This window comes from Anabrus simplex, chromosome 4, assembly GCF_040414725.1.
Source record: "Anabrus simplex isolate iqAnaSimp1 chromosome 4, ASM4041472v1, whole genome shotgun sequence".
Lineage (NCBI taxonomy): Eukaryota > Metazoa > Arthropoda > Insecta > Orthoptera > Tettigoniidae > Anabrus > Anabrus simplex.
The window spans coordinates 103202746-103219361 of NC_090268.1; the positions used below are offsets into that span (position 1 = coordinate 103202746).

Sequence of the window (16616 nt, forward strand, 5' to 3'; positions counted from 1 at the left end):
AATCTGCTTTATGTTGCACCAACAGATAGGTCTTATGGTGACGATGGGACAGGAAAGGGCTAGGAGTAGGAAGTAAACAACCATGGCCTTAATTAAGGTACAGCCCCACCATTTGCATGGTGTGAAAATGGGGAAACCATGGAAAACGATCTTTCAGGGCTGCCGACAGTGGGGTTTGAACCAACTATCTCCCGAATGCAAACTGAGAGCTACAGTATGTGACTCAAACTACACAGCCACTTGTTTAGTAGATGCATAAATACGTACAGTATTGCAGTATTACAGGACTCTAAATACAACGTATCTACAGTATACTGTTTGCACTGTATAGGAGATGTTAGAAATTACAGTATTATAGTCTAGCTATTAAAAGACCATATTATTATTGGCTTAAAACGTGAAGATGTTAGCAACAGACCAATATTTCTTTTTACAATTTGCTTTACGTCGCACTGCCACAAATAGGTCTTATGGCGACTATAGGATAGAAAAGGCCTAGGAGTGGGGAGGATGCAGCCGTGGCCTTAATTATGGTACAGTTCCAGCATTTGCCTGCCGTGAAAATGGGAAACCACGGAAAACCATGTTTAGGGCTGCCAACAGTGGGGTTCGAACCCACTATCTCCCAGATGCAAGCTCACAGCTGTGTGCCCCTAACCGCAAGACCAACTCACAACAGACCGAAACAGAGGAGATTAAGTAAAACAACAGATCCTGTATGTGGGGATGAACACTAGAAAAGAGATAGGGAGAAAGATTTTTGACCAGCAAAAATAATTTAGTGGCTAGGAAAAAGAAGAAAAAATAGTGCTCATCAAGTTGTTGAGTTATATGGAATGTCGCGTTAATAGGAGTCGAGTTAGCGGAATTCTACTGTATTACTGCCACATTGCCAAGATATGCCCGTAGAACTAACCATGAAACTAGAAGCTGGATATGTTGCACATGTACTTTGTGAAAAATTGCCACTGAGCCTCTTTAACATTCTAGTGTAACACAACAACTAAAATAGCCAAACACTGTAAGACATAACAGCACGTGTAAGTGGGGGGGGGAAAGTTTTTTCACCACCAATATCACCAACTCAGAAAACATTTCCCTTGATTAAGATGAAGATACAGTTTAAAAATACAATTTCTTGGATATTCATGACTTACTAAATTTTAACTGCAGTAAGAGAACGGTTTGAAGCCTCTGGCCATGGAAACTTCAAGCTTTCTAAGAAAATTCTATGTACACTTATGGGTATACTAAACTTAAAGAGTAAAACAGAGTAAAACAGTAAAAATTATGTACTAGATAACTTCATTATCAAAATGACTATATCAATTACTATGTAATACTTGTGTGCAACTATCTTTTACCTGAGTTCTGAGTCAACTTGACTATACACGATGATTTACACATCAACTTACTGTCTAAAACCTCGACGCCATACAGTGTCCTTAAGGTATGCCACTTCAGGCCCATTGAGTAGACTCTCGATGATATCTCTGTAACCTAACTGACTGGCCACCCGATATTTTACATCCACAGAAGACACACATTCTACAAACTTTTTCATTTCTATTTTCATTTCTCGAGTTATATTGCGGTCCATCTGGAATCTAAAGAAATGAAAAGGCAAGATTATTACATTGCTCAACAGTGCTAAACAAATTAGATGGCAAAACAAAAAAAGGAAAATTAAAAATTAGTAAAATGCAGTAAAGAGAAAAGAAAGTGTATTTAATGGAAAGGGTTTACAAGTGTACAAATGTACAAATATGCAAGAAAGAGAGGAAGCAAGCAAGAAGGATAGGAACCTACATAACAGATAAGCACAATATAAGGTCAGCAAGGGCAGAGGGTTGTAGCACCTGTTCAGTTAGCGCGTACACAAAAAAGTAGCAGCTCTTCGTGTCTACATAATAATAATAATAATAGTACGGTAATAAAACAATGAATGAGAAAAATAAGTGCTGGGCTGAGTGGCTCAGAAGGTTGAGACGCTGGCCTTCTGACCCCAACATGGCAGGTTCAATCCTGGCTCAGTCCGGTGGTATTTGAAGGTGCTAAAATACGTCAGCCTCGTGTTGGTAGATTTACTGGCATGTAAAAGAACTCCTGCAGGAATAAATTCCAGTACCTCGGCGTCTCCAAAAACTGTAAAAGTAGTTAGTGGGACATAAAGCAAATAACATTGTTATTATAGCAAAATACGTATGAAATTAAACAATTTACGCCAAGTTCGCACTGCGGCAACTTTTAAGTTACAGGTCTAGCACGACAACTACAGAAGACCATCACAGCATACGCATCTCCATGACATGTACTTGGTGTTCTACTTTCTTTATTACTGATCAACACTCAGTTCCACAGAGGACTACTGGATTTTAGGCATACTGTCAACTGCCTGTCATAGAGAACACCAGTGACTTCCCTCCAGCGCATCCATTCAGCATTCATCCTTGCTCTCACTTCCTGACATCGGTTTCACCGTGCACAACAGAACCCAAATATCAGAAAGACTCTGTCTTTAGCAGATACTCGCTATTAACTTGTATATTACTGTCACTTTGCCATATCACCAAGAACTCTATCTTCATAAAACACAATGGCTAAATCTTTCATTTCAAGCTTGGTCTAGATCAGAGGTGCTCATGCTGGGCGTTTCGTCCTCGGGCACGCAGCACTATAAGAGGGCGGGCAGGCAGGCGGTGAGCCACAGTGACGTGGTCATGTCACAGGCCGTGAAGGTTGGGCGAAGTTCTCCAGTCGCTCTCGATCACTGCGGCGATACCAGAGTTTGAAATGAAGGCAGAAAATAATGAAAGAAAGAGGGCAGAAATCCATGTTGTTTTCAATTTACATGGTAAGAAATAAGTTATTTATGTTCATTGTAGTTTATGTATTTTGACCAGATGCAATGAACAGTTCAGCCTACAAACTCAAATATTTCATAATGTATGTAATGAATTACAATTTTCATTATTAAATTTTAAGAGGCGCTTTAGAAACATTTCTAATATAATATAGAAATAAGGTGAAAAATCAAGCAGTAAGCTTGTTGAATTTACTTTATGCTCAATGAATAACAGGAATTTTATTTAAAAAAAATTGAAATACTGTCATTCGCATTCAAGTAATTGTAAATTATATCTTGCACACTTTAACACAAAAATTATAACGTGATAGTTTTCTTTGAATGTATAAATATAAGAAAATAAAACCGACTGTTTATATCGAGCATAGTATGAATCAAACTGGAATCTTGAAAAGGTTGGTTTTCTTGTGATTATAGCGTTTAAAAAAAATACTCTACCCCAATCAGCATTTCGCTGAATAGTGGAGGAGAGCTTCGTAATCACAATCGAACGTCCCTGCTCCCTTCCCTGCAAAGTGTGTTCGCTCTCTCACTTCACTGTGATGTATGTTTGCTACAAAAGCTGCCCGCTTTTACATCAGGACAGCCCGGCCGGACTGGGCTAGCCTTAACGGGCACCCAGCTGAGGACCTCTGGTCTAGATGCTAGAGATCATCCAGGGTGGTGCATATACGCATGACATCAGCTCAAAGTAAATTCCAAGCAGCTTCATGCTGCAGATCTCAGGTGAATGTATCCGAACTTATATGAAAAGTAATAGTGATAATTAATGAGCTTCTCTGGTACCCCATGATCCTGCAAAGCATACCAGATTAGTTGGCAAGGGATGCAAATTGAGGCCACTTCAAGATCAAGAAACACCTTGAGGAGAGGTTTTCTTTTCTCCCAGTGTTTTTCAATGAGCTGTTGAGCAGCAAAGATTGCATCTGTTGTTCCATATCCTTTAACAAAACCATAGTGTCATACTGTATTATGTCAAGCATACTCTGTATGGCCAAAGGCAGATACCGCGATAATTGGAGCACACTGGTGGTTCATTTCAAAAGCTGGAACTGTGAGACATGTTAGTCAGTCTACTGATATGTGACCAGCATTCACAACTGCATTTCAGAAAAAGTCTCCAGCCAATCTATTCTCATACTCTGAAGCTCTCTGAGCTTCCAGAAGTATGCCAGATTTTCACCAGGTTCAGGAGCGTTCATGCTCTTCAGTTTGTTAACTGCTTCCTTGATCTCAAATGTTTTTATACATAGGGTTGGTCTAGCACTGAGGCAGCCTTTAGAAAGTGGGTGTGGAAATTAAACATTTGAAATCTCACTGAAGTGCTCAGACCAGTGTTTCAAGATCTTGCGTTTCTCTAATAATCTTTTCCTTTCCCTATCCTTTACACACATGTAATGGTCTATATTTCATCAGTGCTTTAGCCAGCTGGTAGATCATATTTTCACCCTCCACAGAACTCAGTTGATCATAAAGATCATTATGTGAAGAACAAATTAAAATGGTAGCATCAAGTTTCAGTGATTAGCTTCCATTAACAGGAAGCAGGGCCAAGTTATGTGATTTGTAATAGAAAAGGAAGGAGGTAAACCAGTATTAGTTTGGGATGCTGGAACCGTAACATGAATTATATCACAATAAAATAAAGATTATGGTAGTGTTATTGAATGAAAAATACTTTTTTTATTGACTGAAACCATTTATGGTCTTGTTGAATCACAAGTACCAGTACAACTGATACACTTGTGGTGACAATCTAACTACTGGACGAGTCTGTCAAAATATGACTGGTCCAGGCCTAAAAAGAGTTAAAACAAATTACAAGTGAAACTTATTGTGTTTTGCTGCTGCCAGTGTCTGATGTGCAATCCTCCCTCCCCTGCCCGTCCTCCCTTCACTCATATCAGTATCCCCATCATTCCATAGTTCATTATCCTTGCTACTGTCTAGTGCATATAGTTCCCTGTCTTCTTGAAACTCTTGACAATGGTCACATTGTAAATACAGTATAAATTGTTGTTACATGGCTTATTTATGGAAATATTAAGAGGCTACAAAATTGATGTTAGGCTCCGAAGAATGACAGCTTGCTGGATTACACTTCTGCACAAATTCTTTCACTTTGTTCTTGACACACCTTCAGAAACTATCCATAAAAAGCAGTGATGGCTGTTCTTTTACCAAACAGTTTTTATCCATTCCAGTATAATTTCTAAGTCCATTGTACTCTTCTGTAGCACTCTTACCTGTACCATTTCATCAACAGAGTCGTCTTTCGGCATCGTTATTCTTTTTAAAAAATTATATAAAGAGACAACATTCATAGTAATAGCAAACACTGCACTGCAGCGCAGTTTTTATTACAAGCTGTTTTCAAACTAACAGTAGATGACCCTTTCTTAGTAATTGAGTTACTGCTGGGCATATCAAAAACATACTGGAATCTGATTGCAATTACTACATAATCAGTACACATGATGTATGAATGGATATTCACAAACATTTCTCTATGACTGGCTGGTAATATTTTCCAGATGGCAGTTCTTCTATGCACAGAGAGACTGTCATAATTTATAATTTTCATTATCCATGTTGATTTCCCAGTTTTGTGTGAAAAAAGGGCTTTATTAAAACTCCCACCTAATCAACACTATAAGTAAGACATAAATTCTTAATCTACCTCATTAGAAGTAATGCTAGTTTTGGTCCATATCTGACCATCCTCAGCTGCATATAAAGAAACTTAAGAACTAAAAAACACATTATGTATCAACAATGATGTGACAAACAATATAAGATTACATAGACTTCTAAGGTGAGTTGTCCTAAAATGTAGATTCAATAAGAAACTTCCACACTGGATAATCATAATCGTAATCATAAGTAAAAGATGTGATACATTAGAACAATGTATATAGGATAAACATAAATTTATGAAGAATATAGCATGGATGTTCAACCTAAATTTTAAATTTCTAAAAATGTTGTGGATGCCTATATCCCCTATGACAGAGCCTGCATCACATTAGTACCAACAACACCCTATTATAATGCTGTCTGTTTAACGCCAAACTAAATGCATTTAGGTCTCAAACTGAGATATATACGAAACAGGAACATGAAAAGAAACACGCGTTAGGACGAACACAATGGCAGATTGGTGTGGGAAGGTGAAGCAATAGAAAGAAGATACAAAAGGGCAATCTTCAAATCTTCATACACTGCCATCATCAAACAGATATCCATCTCCATAACTAAATGGTTAGTGTGCTGGCCTTTGGTCCCGGTTCAATTCATCATCATTATCCGTTAACCGTCTCGAGCCACCCGGGTGCGGTACAAGAGCGCTCTCCATCTTTGTCTATCCAGGTACATTTCTTCCTTCTCAACTTGGTGCCATTCCGCTCCTCTTCAGGTCCTGCTTTACTTGACTGATCCACTGTTTCCTTGGTCTGCTTCTAGGTCTTTTGCCTTTCAGTTCCTTTTCTAGCCATTTACTTGCTTTTCTCATTTGATCAATCCTGTTTTATCTGGCCATACCATTTGAGTCTTGATGTTCTTACATTTTCACTTAGCGACTGTTTTACTTGTGTATTATGACAGATCTTTTCATTCTGGATCTTATCACTTCTTGTTTTCTGTAGCAATGACCTCAGGAACTTTATTTCTCCTACCAGAAGTCAGCTACTATCTCTACTGTTGATCATACAGGTTTGAAGGGCATATGTAGTTACTGGCATGAAATGTACCTGATGAAGGGTTCTCTTAACAAATTGGTGACAGGCCTCGAGAATTCTCGCAGTTTCTCGGCCAACCATATGTGACGGGCTACAAGAATTCTTGGTTTTATGGACCTTGTGTTTCCTTGATCACTGCTACAATCTGGTGGCAAAATTATAAGTTTTAAACGATGTAGTCATGGAATAAATAGTATAAGGCAACTATTGCTCCATCATCTTCTTTTCTTTAAACCTTCATAACCTTCTTGGAGCTTCAGTACAGATGTCAATATGGCGCAGCACATGCAGTTGCTAACAGATATGGATATTTGTGATGGATTATGTGCAGACTGGTTATCAGATGTACCTAGAGACAGTGAATTAGATATTTTGATTCTGACAGTGCTTTTGGTCCTTCTATGTCAAATCATGGACAACAATCTTGTGTGTGGGAATACAGCAGTGACTGAGAATCACACAAGTAGAGTATAGATATTACTTGTGGTATGTAGTAGGTACAGATACAGTCAGTGGCTTCTCAAAAGATAATCCAGTTCGTAATTTAAAAGTTTGAAGTCAATATCTAGAATAGTTTTTGTGTTACAAGAGTTTGAGTGCAGTAGTGTAAATCTGTTTTTGCAGGCTTGAACTATCCGGTCAACAGGGGGTAGTAGCCTCCGTTTGGACCCGGTCCCCGAAGTGTTAAAGGTATTAATTAATTAACTGCAATGGTTTGGGGACTAGGCGTGTGTGTGTGCTTTTTCAGCATTAGAATTCATCATAGGTACGGCCCCATTCTCACAGATGCGCAGGTTGCCTACCAGGTGTCAAAACGAAAGACCTGCACCAGGCCTCTCCAGAGGTGACATGATATATATAGAAAATCAAATAGATTGGCTCTCTCCTCATCAATCAGTTCTTCCGCATCCACTTCTTCTCGCCCACGAAAGCTTATTTCTGCTTCCCAGATTCATCACGTAGGTCGGCAGCAGCACTCCACACTTGTTCCTTTCCAATACTCATACAGATTTCTTAAATGCTCAGGTAAGAAAGCCAGCAGGAGCAAAATAAATATATACATACACACAGTAAGACCTCGTTAATACGTTTTTGCAGGGGATAAGGAAAAAGAACATCCTAAGCGAGAAAACGCACTACTGAATATACGAATAAAAACGATCCAACAGGGATATGGTAACACAAGATACGATTTTTTCCGACATGAGGGCATTTTACGTTGTGTATCTGCAGGAACAGTGAAAACTCTATCTAGGCCGACCATTTCTAAAGATGAGAGCAAAGTATTAAAAGGTGTGAAAAATACGAGAGAACAAATATTAAGACATTTTCCGCTGGAGCTTATAAAATAATAATAATAATAATAATAATAATAATAATAATAATAATAATAATAATAATAATAATAATAATAATAATAATAATAATAAACACCAGACAACAAATATTAAAACATGTGCACAGGGGCCAATAAAAATATCAAAGTATTATTGTAGATCACACTCTTTCTAAAACAAATGTTAGTAGAAGTATTTTTTTTTTCTTCTGGGGCCAACGGCTTGCTCCCCGAAGGTGCAACTTATCCTGCGAAGTTCAGGACTTCAAGGCCTTTTTCCATAATCACAGAACTGTGGCAATGGCTCTGAACCAAGATCAAATCACATTTCTTTAACAAGGGTGACAATTAACATTTCCAGGGTTAGGAAAAATGTGATCGTACTAAGCGGTAATAGCAAAAATTCGTAATGCAATAAGTGAGGTATTTTTATATAGATTTAATATGAAGAGAATTGGGACTCCGAATTTATGACGTGCTAAGTGGGAAAACGTGTTAATGAGGAATGCACTAACGAGGTTTCTCTGTACATCTGGGAAACAGGGGGACAGCAGAGACTTACCATATAAAAACACGTGGATAGAGCACCAGTTAATGTCCCACTTCGGAATCTCTAAGCATGAGAGGGCGAGAAGAAGGGGGTAAACATTTGAGGACTGTGAAACATTCATCAAACGAGGTCCTTTCCGTAGTTGTCATTTGAACTACCTGTAAGTTAAGCTTTACCTTACGTATGGTTTGATTTTGTGTATATTGATAAGTTTACCATCTCATTCCTATCATTTTATGTTTTCAAATTTAACCCACCGGAACAACTTTCTAGAGTGAATTTTACTGTGAAAAGTACAAATTTACGGACAAGACCTATGTTTTATTTTGAACCACTAAAACAGTGAGCCACAAGAATTCTCCAATAGTCAGAATGTGTAATCGTTTTAACAAAATTGCTGTATGTAATTCAATAATTGATTTCACAATGACTCTTCAAGAATTCATGCATCATGTGGAAACTGCAGTTTCACACAGTTAACATCTTCTGATAAAAAAAGAAAATCAAATATTGCATCATCTAGTAATTAGTGTAAATAAAAATTGGGTAGGCCAAGAGCAGGTTTTTGTTAAAATATTTCATTAGAAAAATTGTATTTGTGTATAATACTATTTATGCTAAATTTACTGAATTTATTGTATTCTCATGTTTGTTTTTTCTCTTTTTCTAATTTTTTTCATATTCTGAATAGCATTTTCTTGTTTTTTTTTTTTTTTACAATTTATGTTCTTTATAATGTGTATTATGTTTTATAAAATCCACCTATAAATGGAGAACGTCTCTGTTTGTGGCATGTTGAAATAAATAAATAAATAAATATGTTTAAATAACAGCAACACATCAATGAGTTTGAATATAAGAGTACTACATTAGCTCCAGATTAAGAATATTACACGGAAAAAAAAAAAAAAAAAAAAAAAAAAAAGATGGTGATTTCTGTGACTTGTAATTGACTGCCAGTCATAAAACATTATCTATTATGTTAATTTTAGAATATTTCACCATAAGGCATGAATTTAAGCTTAAGAGTTTGTTTGAAGTGAGAGAAAAAGGATTTGGTTTGATTCTAAAGGGCAGTAACAATCACAACTGTCCGCCTCCTCAGAATAGCAATTGTTCATCTGATTATGGTTCCTTTCATAGTTTCCCATATATTTACCTCCTTGCCACGTCTTCCACCAAAGCTGTGGTGAGTATCATGCTGTGAGTGAAGTCAGACAGGTACGCAGCTTCCCTCTGAACAATACAGTGTTGATATAAAGCAGCACCCCAGTCAACAGGATGGCTGTATGCTCGAGCAACAATGCAAGCTTCAGGAAAACTGCAACATTAAAATCATTTTCAGTATTCAACAGTGGAAAAGAAATTCAACTCCAAATGCAGTCCATTAACATTATTCAGTGAAAAAAAAGAAAAAAAAAAAAAGAGAAGAGATGGTTCTCCTCCTTTCGTGAACCAATGTCATTAAATCAATTATATGGAAATAGTTGATGGGGCAACCAAGAGCAGCACTACATGGATTGGTGTATGTAGCAACAGCATAGAAAGAAGTCAGCCTGAGACACAAAATCCTGGAATAGAGAAGAAAGCTGAAGCAACAGTGGTGTGCAATGAATATATATCTAAACAAGATCAATGCGGCATAATTCGTTTCTTGTGCAAAGAAAGTGCTTTGCCGAGTGAATTCTTTGGCTGAATGGGGATGCATGTTTAAAAGAAAGCATTGTGTTCAAATGGTGTGCCTAAGGCGACCAGATGCAAATAGATAAAAAAGAGGACAAAACTATTTAAAAAAGTGGACAAGCTAGAAAAAAGAGTACACAAAAATCCATCACAGAGAGCCTGAATGAAGACGAATATAATTATTCTAATTTTCACATAGATAAACAAAATGTATCCATTTCCATATTATACAGTAAATACTTACAAAAATTAAACAGTGAATCATGGATAGGAGAGTGAGACAGCTTTAGACACATGAGCCTGATAAAACACTTGAGAGAAAATGAACCGGATGATTACAAGAAGTATTTGCGAATGGACCACAGTAATTATGATATGCTGTTAGGTGAGCACGTACTGGGTGAGTTGGCCATGCGGTCAGTGGCACGCGGCTGTGAGCTTGCATCCAGGAGATAGTGGGTTCGAATCCCACTGTCGGCAGCCCTGAATATGGTTTTCCGTGGTTTCCCCATTTTCACACCAGGCAAATGCTGGGGCTGTACCTTAATTAAGGCCACGGCCACTTCCTTCCAACTCCTAGGTCTTTCTTATCCTATCGTCGCCATAAGACCTATCTGTGTCGGTGCGATGTGAAGCAACTAGCAAAAAAAAAAAAAAAAAAGGCAAGCATGGATGGATTTTTCTCATCATTAAGTTTATTATGTTAAATGTTTGATTTGTCTCAGTCTCATCCTTGGCTTTGACAGTATGAAAGTGACTGAGGTACGAGAGATGCTAGTAATACCATTCCTTATGCAGCCAGTCCCTGTTATGAATGGTATGAAAATATCACTCATAGGGTCAGCTGGTGCGTGCATTTCAGTGGGCTTGGCAGACTGATATGCGAGCAATTTCTGGCTCGGTGAGGAAAGCAACGGGAGGCTATCTCACTCCACATTTCCCTAGTACGCCTCTTCAGTGATGCCTAGGCTATCTATGACAGCTGTTGGCATAACTGTGGAGGATCAAACCAGCCTTCGGGCTGAATACCAAACATACACAACTCATACGTAATGACTTGTTTACCGGGCGAGTTAGCCATGCGGTTAGGGGCGCGCAGCTGTGAGCTTGCATCTGGGAGATAGTGGGTTCGAATCCCAGCCCTGAAGATGGTTTTCCGTGGTTTCCCATTTTCACACCAGGCAAATGCTGGGACTGTACCCTAATTAAGGCCATGGCTGCTTCCTTCCAACTCCTAGTCCTTCCCTATCCCATCGTCGCTATAAGACCTATCTGTGTCGGTGTGACGTAAAGCCACTAGTAAAAAAATGACTTGTTTCAGTAGCTATTACTTGAGAACAGTCTAGTTGCAAGCATATTTACTGTTTTAATTGTCAGAGACACGGCCGCTCTTTGTACATTTCAATAAATTTCCCTAGCAGGGCCTTTGTCCACTCCATGCTCTCTCCTTACAAGAGGCTTGATCTGTGAGGCAAGGTCTTTCCGTTGAGGCGCTGACAACAGGTCTCGCCTGTAACAGATCACGCCTCGAACTTATCTCGCTCACTAACGAGCAGTCCTAGCCTGTCGGAACGTGTCACAAAAGGCCTCGTCTGTCACAATTCCTTTCCGTGTATGGCCAGCTAATGTTGCAACAGATCTCTATAATGTCAATAGGCCTCAGCTGTCGGAATACCATTGAAATGAAATGGCGCATAGCTTTTACTGCCAGGAGTGTCCGAGGACAAGTTCGGCTCGCCAGATGCAGGTCTTTTGATTCGACGCCCATTGGCGACCTGCGCATAGTGATGAGGATGAAATGATGATGAAGACGACACATACACCCAGCCCCCGTCCCAGAGGAATTAACCAGTTATGGTCAAAATTCCCGACCCTGCCGTGAAACAAACCCAGGACCCATGTGACCAAAGGCCAGCACGCTACCATTTAGCCATGGAGCCAGATGGAATGGCAATCTGTCTGTGCAATGATCAATATTCAACACTATTGTGACACCATACAGAAACTCCAAAGGGTCATGGAAGGGAAAACGTGTATGAGGTGTGCTTATGCTGCACTGCATTGGATGCCTACATGCTGCCAATGTGAAAATGGACAAATGCACCGTTTACACTGGGGTCTTATAGACCATCTCTCCCCTGGCGACTATCATAACTTTGATCTGATAAAGAAGGTCGTAAAGGTTAAACGATTCATTAGCTATCATCTGTTAAAGAAGGCTGTACAGGTTAAACGATTCATTAGCTATCAAACAGTTTGTGATACAGTGGAACCACAAACATTTGCAGGGGGGTACAGAGAGATGGGACAGGTGTCCAAACTGTCATGAGTAGCCTACCGTCATGATAAAGAATATGTTTTCCAATACACACGGTGCAAGTTTCTAGACATCAGTTTAAATTTTCAAGTGAACAAGCCTTATACTTTCGAGATTATTTGAAAATGAACTGTAAGAGGACTAATGCTGCCTTAGTTCCGGAACCAATTGAGAACACCATTGCTCTTTGAATGTAAGAAATACTGTACTGTATTTTGAAACTGTATAAATCAATCTCAAGTATCTTTTCAATTTTTTAGTTAATAGAATGAATAATAGATGTGGTTCCCCATACTAGTAAATGAAAAATAGCATTTTATTTCAAAAGAATCAGAACACTAGCTTAGAATATCTAATAATATTCTTAAAAGTTACCTTAGCTTTTTGGTGATAATACTGGAAATTTCTTGAGCCTTCAGGTTTAGTAAACAGTCAGTACTCTGACCAACAGGGACTGAGCTTACTAAGGCAATCTGAAGAGCTATTAGCTCAGCCTGGTGGGCACTTGCCATAGCACGATTGAGCTTATTTGCCTGGAAAACAGTAAATTATTTCAGATAAAATAAAGATTAACAAGAAAAATTAACACTTTTATTAATCATGACGCTCAAGTATTTCCTCTCACAAAAGTAATGTTATCAGACCTGAACTTCACACACATGATCAAGATGTTCCATACCTCAAACATGAAGTAACACAGAACATTCATGAGTAAAGTACATTTAGAAAGCCAAATTTTAAGATTTAATCTGTCCCACATCACTTGTTCGACACATTGAAACAACCAATTGATCTATGACCAAGTACACTGAGCTAAGCTGCTTACTTTCAAGATTTGGAAATATGTTTTCCCCTCCCATACTCTTGACCTGCTAAAAAGGGTACTGTAAGGACCTTCATATATATTTTGCCTTTATGCCATCTCTGTATGTTTGTCCAACTCTTGTCCCGTTTCCATACGGGGTCGGTTATGAAGTGAAATGAATCAAGTTTTTACAACCAGATGCCCTTCCTGACATCAACCTTATTAAAAGAGTTAACAACATGAAATTAATTACGTGTATGTAAGAGGAGGAAAGGAGAGGGTAAAACCCAGTGCCGGCACATAGCCCACTCCTGTCGAAAATCACCAAGCGGCCTGCTCAAGGCTTAACATTTCCAGCCAACAGGCGAATCACCATCAACAGCGTCATATGACCTCACTCCACGAGTACCCTGGAGAGGTTTGGAATTGAATCTAGGCTTTTGGCACGGAATTTAGTGATTAGAAATTGTATACCACCACCTCTCCTACCCTGCCAGCCAACATTCAGAATTTAAAAACATTAAAAAAAAAAATGATTGTGGCCACCATGTGGGCTCCTTTATGCCATCTATATACATAATTATATTATACATTATAATTTTGTCTGTACACTTCTGATTTTTGCCTCATATTTTGTTTCTATCTTGCAATAGATACACAAAAATCAACAGTGAATTCAATTTCTTCCTATTTGTTTGTTAATTAGTTAGTTTGATACATCATGGGAAAACAACCTAACAGAAATTCTCGAAACTCACTATTTAAGTTCAGGGATAGCCGGATCGTGTTCTAAGCTATGTATTATTTTATTAGTTTACAGTGGCGAAGCTAAATTAAGGGAATAAAAACTGGAAATGACAAATTTCTTCATTAATACCAGTTTTATCAAAAACTCGTATTAATAAAAGTTGCGTAAAATATAAGTTTCGATCTTTTATATTTCATGCATTTTTACCATACAAGGAATAATACTGAGACGTTCATGATTATTATATTTCGTATAAACTTCCAAGTACCCGTATCTGTGGAAATATTAGTAATATCTAAAAGATGAACATGGTCAGAGATTTTTACCTGGATCTGAGGGCTGGTTCAAGATTCACTCAACCAACATGATTACAATGGAGGAGTTACCTGATAGTGAGATGGCGGCCCTGATCTAGGAAGCCATGGCACCTCAATCTGCATGCCTTCGGGCTGAACAGAGGTTGCTTGGTAGGCCATGGCCATGTGGGGCTGTTGCACCATGGGGTTTGGTTGGTTTTAAAAGATGAACATAACAAAAATTACAGAAAAGTATATTTTCAATCTTTTACATCTGATATATTTTTACCACAGTTTGCCTCTGTGGTGTAGTGGTTAGTGTGATTAGCTGCCACTCCTCCGGAGGCCCAGGTTCAATTCCCAGTTCTGCCACAAAATTTGAAAAAGTGGTATGAAGATTGGAACGAGGTCCTCTCAGCCTCCGGAGGTCAACTCAGTAGAGGGGGGTTCAATTCCCACCTCAGCCACCCTCAAAGTGGTTTTCCGCGGTTTCTCATGGGATAATAAATGCCGGGATGGTATCTAACTTCAGGCCATGGCCGCTTCCTTCCCTCTTCCTTGTCTATGCCTTCCAATCTTCCCATTCCTCCCCCTTAGGCCCCTGTTCAGCATAGCAGATGAGGACACCTGGGCGAGGTACTGGTCATCCTCCCCCGTTGTATTCCCAACCCAAAGTCTCACGCTCCAGGACACTACCCTCGAGGCAGCAGAGGAGGGATCACTCGCTAAGTCCCGGGAAAAACCAACCCTGGAAGTTAAATGGATAATGAAATGATATTTTTACCATAATATGTGCTATAATAAAGAAGATATTAACAAATTTCTATTTCTATTACTAGGTCTATCAATGATAAGCATCGCTCATGTGGAAATATTGTTCAGTTGTCATGATAAAGAAGTGTTGTTGTTCTTATTGTTTTTATGATAATTAGCCCCTACTGACCAGGAAGGTAATGATGATGACTGTCACAATGAAAAGAAAATGTGAAGGAACGATCCCTTGAAGAATGAGAGAATAAGGAATGTTTAGCAGATTAGGGTTTAAAAGCATAAGCCTCAAATGCCCTAACACAGCCGAGCTGGAAGAAAACAAATTGTTATGACTTACAATGTTCCAAGCCTCTAAATACAACAATAAATTTACACTGACTATTATTGTTTGTTGAGGTGTGCTTTGTCTCTTCTGCTATTACTCATCTCTGGTACAATTAAGAAAACCAATCCATCAATGACAGATTTACAATAACTAGTTAACAGGTAACAGTGGGGTGTGGTTAGCTGAGTGGCAAGCTAGCTTCCCACCCAGAAGGTTGATCCTTAGTGGAGATTTTCATCTCGAGAAACATATGGGATCGCATATGACATCGGGAATGGGATCCCTGGCCAAAACCAAAATGAGCCTGGGTGGTTCCAGTGACCCCAGAAATGACTGGAAAAGACCTGAAGATGGTTAGTTAATAGGTAATATATTATGCTGCATATATCAAATTTGTTGTCTATATTTTGGGAACATTCTTAAAACATGTTTAGATCAAATATTAGTAAAAATACTGTACACTGTCTTGTATTATACGAAGGTCATGCGGTCGAGCATTATCATGCAGAATGAGAACTTCAGCAGTGAAAGTGTTGGACTTTCTCTGGCGAATCTTTGGCCGCAAAACATTTGGCAGAGAGTCTGTGTAGTATCACCCTGTTACAATGGATCGCTGGGACACTCTGTCTGTTCCTGTCACTCCATTCCTGTCATAAGCCATAGTCACCATCAGCTTGACTTTGGACTGTTGGCGATGACATATTTTTGGCCGAGGAGAATCAGGACGTTAGGATTTTCCCACCATGACACTGTGCTTTGATCCAGTGCACTATCCCCACAAACTTTAACTAGAGCATTGTGAATTTTTGTATGGGTTTTTCCCCACTAACTTTCAATTTTGATGTATGACCGCTGGTCATTTTGTGAGATTTGACATAAGTAATTTTCTCCCTCCATTTCAAATAAGAATTTCTCATTCAAAACACAAATTATCATAACAATGAAAACACGTGGTGATGAAAGTCTGGCTCACAACTGATGCTTTTCGCACCGGAATCGTTCCACTGTTATGGACGTGTATGCGCTCTGTGCAAAAGTTTTGAAATGGCCCTTGTATAGTGGGCCAAGACGATTTAGGTAACTGATTCAGTGTGAAATTCTACAATTTCTCCATCCTTGCTCTAAAAAATCTCTCACTTTCTAATAGGATATTTCTTATTTACCTTCTTCAATCAGGCTTTG

General features: G+C 38.8%; 1 protein-coding gene across 1 annotated transcript in view; it reads right to left on the reverse strand.

Annotated features, from left to right (window-relative positions):
• Nucleotides 1–1353: 1353 nt before the first annotated feature.
• LOC136872187 (spatacsin) overlaps nucleotides 1354–16616 on the reverse strand; it is a 206301-nt gene continuing 191038 nt past the window's right edge. Inside the window, exons 29-31 of the mRNA XM_067146023.2 lie at nucleotides 12865–13022; nucleotides 9649–9810; nucleotides 1354–1607 (exon numbers count right to left, since the gene is read on the reverse strand). Coding sequence (XP_067002124.2) covers nucleotides 1412–1607; nucleotides 9649–9810; nucleotides 12865–13022 — 516 coding nt within the window. The 3' untranslated portion in view covers nucleotides 1354–1411. The remainder of the gene's footprint in view (nucleotides 1608–9648; nucleotides 9811–12864; nucleotides 13023–16616) is intronic.